Source organism: Phalacrocorax carbo, chromosome 14 (genome assembly GCF_963921805.1).
Source record: "Phalacrocorax carbo chromosome 14, bPhaCar2.1, whole genome shotgun sequence".
NCBI lineage: Eukaryota > Metazoa > Chordata > Aves > Suliformes > Phalacrocoracidae > Phalacrocorax > Phalacrocorax carbo.
Genome location: NC_087526.1, coordinates 4674139 through 4680157, shown reverse-complemented (window position 1 = coordinate 4680157; position 6019 = coordinate 4674139). Strand labels below are relative to the sequence as shown.

At 46.2% G+C, this 6019-nt stretch overlaps 1 protein-coding gene across 1 annotated transcript; it reads left to right on the top strand.

Annotated features, from left to right (window-relative positions):
• Window positions 1-5409, top strand: CTSZ (cathepsin Z). The gene is made up of 6 exons (XM_064465320.1): window positions 1-208; window positions 716-879; window positions 2696-2875; window positions 3470-3620; window positions 3868-4030; window positions 4493-5409. The coding sequence occupies exons 1-6, from the start codon at window positions 72-74 to the stop codon at window positions 4604-4606; spliced, it is 909 nt and encodes a 302-aa protein (XP_064321390.1). The 5' UTR covers window positions 1-71; the 3' UTR covers window positions 4607-5409.
• Window positions 5410-6019: the final 610 nt, after the last annotated feature.

Below are 6019 nucleotides of genomic sequence, written 5' to 3'. Positions count from 1 at the left end.
CGCCCCCTCCCGCCGCCCTTAAATGCCGGCGGCGGGGCCGCGCCGCGGAGGAAGGTGCTGCCGCCCCCAGCATGGCGGGCCCGCCCCAGCGCCTCGCCTCCCTCCTGCTGCTCTGGGGCTGCCTCTGCCCGCCCGCCCGCGCCGGCCTGTACTTCAGGGAAGGGCAGCACTGCTACAAGCCGGCCCTGCGCAAGGCTCCCGGGCTGAGGTGAGGGTCGCCCCGGCCCTCACGGGGGCTGCGGCGGGGAGGGAGGGGGGCCCTCGGGAGGGGCTGGGCGGGCGCGGCCGCAGCGCCCGCCTGCACGGGGGGGGTTTGCAGGCGGGGGGTGGGGGATGTCCCGGGGCGCGCAGCCCTGGCCCCCGCTCACTGGAGGGGAAGGGGCTCACCGGGCAGGGGGTTCCCCGGGCGGGGCGGGGGATCACCGGAGGGGGGTTCCCAGGCGGGGGGGGGGGGGGGGTATCGCGGGAGGGGCCGCGGGGGCGGGGGAGGCTCCGCGCGGCGCAGCAGTGGTCACGAGACCCCGGCCCGGTCACGCTGCCCGCTGTCACGTGACCCGCGCCGCTCGCCGGACACTGGCAGCCTCGCTACGAAACTCCGCGAAATCTGCCTTTCTTTAAAAAAACCAAATAAATATAGATCCTCCTCATTTGCCCGCAAATCGCTGCGGGGGGGGGGGCGGGCAGCAAGGGAGCTAGCTCCTCTTCCCGCCCGCAGGACCTACCCCCGCCCGCACGAGTACCTGGACCTCTCCACGCTCCCCAAGAGCTGGGACTGGAGGAACGTGAACGGCGTCAACTATGTCAGCACCACTCGGAACCAGCACATCCCCCAGTACTGCGGGTCCTGCTGGGCCCACGGCAGCACCAGCGCCTTGGCAGGTACGCCGCGCTCAGGGCTGCCCGCGAGCCCGCCACGCTCTCCGCCCTGGTCGCTTATGGTGTTCGCTAAGGAAAGGAGGTTTATCTTCAGCTTACAAAATACCTGGTGTAAAGAAGAGATGCCAAATTACTGCAGTGACTAATGCAGCAAAAATTGAGGCTGAGGTGTCTGTGAATGCACCAGGAGCAGTGGGAATTCCCGAGCTGGCAGCTGAAGGCAAGGCTTCCACAGAGAAAGCAGAGTCAGGCTGTCCCCACCCTCTCCAAATTGTGCAAGCGGTGAGCACTGGCGTGGTTAAAAAGCTGTTTGCAGGAGGAATCCATTCACGCTCCTGCCAAACTGCTGTTCAGGGCCTGGAGTAAGAACTGGGCTCTCTGCCCCTCTTCTCGGAGGCGCGGTGATGGCAGCAGCAGCAGATGCAAATGCAGTTACTGTGTCTTGTTCCCTTTTGTGGTCCCTCAGCCAGCTGCACTACATCTACAGCAGCAAGGGGCTGCTCCGGCGGTGCCTGGATACGGGGAAATGAAAGAAGCTGCCTCTGGTGGGAAGGGCCAGCAGGGTATTTGCTTCAGGAGCCCTGTCATCAAATGAACTGACTGCCACAGCATACAGACAGATCTTGTTTCAGCAGATACCGATCAGCCCTTTTCTTGGGAAAAGGGAAGTAGGGGTTTGCTTCAGTTGGAGAGATATTGTCTCTAGAGAGAATACATGATGATTTGCATGCAACAGAAACATGCTGCACAAGTACTGTTTGCAGAGGGAGGCTGTAGAGTATTAACTGTGAAGGAGAAATGGAGGAAATTGTGGAGAATTGGGAAGACGACTTAGGTGTGAGCAGACAGCAGGAATTGCGAAGGATCTAGTGTTAAGCAGTACAGAATTACAGACATGTGGCACGTATGAAACCTGCCATGATGTAGTAAAGACAGATAAAATATAGCAACTTATTATGTAAGTTAACTGAAACTTCATTGTGTACGCAGGTATGCCCGTATGTGCATCTTTGTACATATAAAAAGTTGATTTTCAAAATCAGTATTTTTACCCTACTGCTGTGAAGAGTCAAAGCCTTTAAACTCGTTGCAGGAAGACTAGGCTGGGATAACGCCTCCCTGTTCTGTCACGTATAGCTGAATTTTGTTATTACTAATAGGATTAAAAGTACTGCAGAGGCATCAGTTAAGACTGTTAATGCCCTACGAGAAGCAGTCTGTACTCATGGGGAACCCTTTCTGCCAAGCATGCCAGTTGTTTCTGACAAAATAAGGCAGCGGGGTGGTGATGCCTATCTGAGATGGCAGGGTAACAGCGAGATGCTGATTTAACAGCGACGATATACTTCTGCAAGCTTTTCCCAGCTTCATGTTTGTGAAGACTGTCTCACAGAGGCCTGGGCTGCATGGGCTTATGACTCTGAGTGGGCTTACACATAGACCTTTACCGCTGTGGAAGAGGCTGGTGAGAACTGGTTTTACTATGTGTACTTGAAAACTCTAGTCTCAAAGCCATGAAACAGATCTGGAAGTTCTAAGAAGCTGTGACTTGAAATAAGAGGTCTAGGGCACTTCAGGACGTTAAACACATCTTACTAATCTGTGTAGTTCTTGCTGAGTTTTTAATGGAAAAAAACTTCTAATGGAAGCCCACAATAACAGCTCAGCCTGGTGGTTTGAGTTAGGTCATGCTCTGTGCCTCACTGTTGACAGTAGAGGCTCTTCCAACCCCAAGTACTGTTGCCTGCAAACAGTTACAGGTTCAACGAAGGAGAGACAGTTTTAACACTAATGAAAACCAATTTCTTTATCCTTACAGATCGTATCAACATAAAGAGAAAAGGTGCATGGCCTTCTGCCTACCTCTCTGTTCAGAATGTGATTGATTGTGCTGATGCGGGATCATGCGAAGGTGGAGACCACTCGGGTGTTTGGATGTATGCCCATAACCACGGCATTCCAGATGAGACCTGCAACAACTACCAAGCTAAGGATCAAAGTATGATGCCTATTTGCTGTAAGGCTTCATCCCAGGTTTAGCAGATCTTAATATTTAAAAATAAGACAGGTTTTTTGGGTTGTCAGTCTGCTTCCTGCCTTTCAATGTAGTACCTGCTGTTTGACTGACAGAACAGGTTTTCTTTACAGGCCTGTGTGTGTCTTCCCACTCCAGCCAGACAGCATAGCATTAAAACACGCCCAGGCAAGTTCGCACAGCTAAACTGTTTAAACTTAATCTTTGAAGTCTGTGATATACAATCTCTAATGTACTGAAATATTTAAAAGTGTCACCTCAAGCTAAACAAAGAACTGCAACCTCTGTCTGGTCATGTGCTTCTCCACAGATACAGAAACTATTCCAGTCACACGTCTGAAACAGTTCCTCATCAAAGCGCTTATGCTCATGAAGTAAAGAGCAGTAACTAGTGATTGTAGAGACTTTACACGTGGTTTCAAGAAAGGAATTTAGTTCACCAGACATAGTAATTAAGTTATTACTGTCTGCCTCAAATAAGTTAAAAGGATAGTGTGATATCATTAGTTCACTCGAAAAACATTCTCTTGCAGTGATAATTTCACTTTTGTTTTGTAGAGTGTAAGAAGTTCAACCAATGTGGGACTTGCGTCACTTTTGGAGAATGCCATGTGATAAAGAACTACACTCTCTGGAAAGTTGCTGACTATGGGTCTGTCAGTGGAAGAGAAAAAATGATGGCAGAAATCTACACTAATGGTCCAATTAGGTAAAAAAGAAAAATCTTGAATGGCAAAAAAGTTTATTTACTAGTAATGTTGGGATTGAAATACTTGAAATTCATCCTAATGACTGAAGCGTACTTCTCTGCTCTAGCATATGTTAGCAGCTCTGTTAATACGCAGACTTCAGCTTGCTTGTAGACAAGTTCTGAGGTCAAAATGCAAGAAAACTGATTGTTTAAAAACAAGCCCCTGCCCTGATCTTGTATAAAAATGTTTTCTGTTTTGTTACAGCTGTGGCATAATGGCTACTGATAAGTTGGATGCTTATACTGGGGGACTGTATACAGAGTACAACCCCTCGCCTGTGGTGAATCACATTGTATCTGTGGCTGGCTGGGGTGTAGAAAATGGAACAGAATACTGGATTGTTCGTAACTCGTGGGGTGAACCCTGGGTAAGGAAACATGGGAACAAAATGATGATAGAATGACTGTAGAGGAAAGGTGGGGTTTTCCACTTGCCAACAGGGAGAAGCTGCAAAGCTAGCAAAACCTTCTTTGAACTAGATTAGGAATTTAAAAAATGAAACCTGAAGACAAGGATATTCAGCCAAAGTTACTTGAGTAATGTTAACTCAATCCCAAATGCTACCCTTCTGTGGATGTGCAGCTCCTGGTATGGGCAACTGTAAATTACTGTTAGTTGTAGGCAAAAATCAAGTCACACACCTGGAATACGAGTGGGATGTAAATTCACCAAAGCAGACTGCCCTGTGAACGCAGTGTTATCCTTAGTCTTGACTGAACTCCTAGATTTGCTTGGAAATCATTTGTATTTGGAAGACAGAAGAGAGTCAATAGCATGCCTTCTCTCTAGTTATGTTTTCTAATTCACAATGCAAATTAACTCCTTACAGGGTGAAAGAGGGTGGCTGAGAATTGTGACAAGTGCATATAAAGGTGGAAGAGGAGCAGAGTACAATCTTGCTATTGAAGAGGACTGTGCATATGGAGATGCTGTACTTCCTTGATTCTAGATTGCACATCTTTCTGTTTAGGAACTACTTTGGAAGCTTCCCAGAACAACCTTTCCTCTGTTTTAAAGAAAAGTAGTCTAGAACTTTCACAGTTCAATGTCATGAGGCAGTTCTGCAAAATTAGCCCAGATAGCAACACACAATGTCTTCAAAGTAAAATAAATACAGAATTGCCTTTAGGTAATTACATACAACTTAATTTTTTTTATGGGTAAATTACTTTTGTCTGCCTTGATGCACTGTATTTAAATCAGAGTCACAGAAACTGTATATGTAAATCTCTATTTTTAACACAAATTATGTAGACATACTGGGAAGGAAAATGTCTACTCAATATTTGGGTCTAGAGCTTATATTTGCTCAGTACTGTTGGATTTTAATATCACAATGATGCAGATAAAAAAAGCAAAGTCTGGCCATGGTATATTAAAAAACTAAATCCCCTGTTGTTTCCTTGGCCTCCAGGTAAAACAGTGTTAGAAGTCTCATACAATTCAGTGGCTTTTATCCAGTCAAGATGATGTAACAGGAATTACTTTGATCAAAGAAAGACACTTATTTAATTAGTCTTTTCTTTGCTCAAATTCCTTGCTTTAATATGTAATTGGCTGTGCCATTTTTCTCCTAAAGAGGCAAAGTATAAGTTGCCTCAAGCCAGAACTCTTCACTAATTTGAAGAAAGGTAGCAAATTCTTTTCCTCCAAACTAGGCCAGTTACCAAGTGGCAAATTAGTGCCATATCAATGTTACTAACTGGTATTGTTAATTGCATTTAATAAATTATGTTTTTTCTCACATGACTGTATGCTTATTGATACATGTTTTCAGTCATCTACTGCTCTACCTAACAGTCTCCTGTGGGAGCCTAGTACCAATAAAGATTAATTCTGCCAAGCTGCAGCAACATAAGTTCCATTGAGAGATGAACATGGTAGAACAACAGTACTGATGGTGGCACCATGGCAGTTTTAACTAGTTAAAAAAGCATCTATGTGGTTAAGTACAGAGGAACTCAAGTGTTTAGAGGAAGTGATACCAAGCTTGAACAGAGACGAAAGCAAAAGTATACTTTGTTTGAACAGCTGGCAAACTTGCAGTGGGCACAGGAACAAACTGCTCTTGATCATCACTCAAAGACAGAGAGCTACATCTCAAATGAAGCTCTGTAGGGTAAGTTGTTTCTGTAGCTAATTCCACTCAGTGGGGGGCTACAAAAAGCCAAACTTGTACACTAATTCTACTTAATATTTTAAGAAAAGTAGGTCTTATGCAGGTTTAAAGGGTGACAGCTGGACTAATTGAACTTCTTTGTGTATCTTAGTACAGCTTCTGCAGAAGCAAACTACCTTTTCAGGGTGTGCTTTAAGCCGATTGAGCTTACTGTAACACTTACGAATGCTCTAGTCA

What these genes read in the sequence shown, in the direction of transcription:
- CTSZ (XM_064465320.1), top strand. Translation starts at nt 72, where the DNA reads ATGGCGGGCCCGCCCCAGCGCCTCGCCTCCCTCCTGCTGCTCTGGGGC. An exon ending in CGCAAGGCTCCCGGGCTGAG is followed by an intron (nt 209 to 715) that starts GTGAGGGTCGCC and finishes TCCCGCCCGCAG; the next exon opens with GACCTACCCCCGCCCGCACG. An exon ending in CTACCAAGCTAAGGATCAAA is followed by an intron (nt 2,876 to 3,469) that starts GTATGATGCCTA and finishes TTTGTTTTGTAG; the next exon opens with AGTGTAAGAAGTTCAACCAA.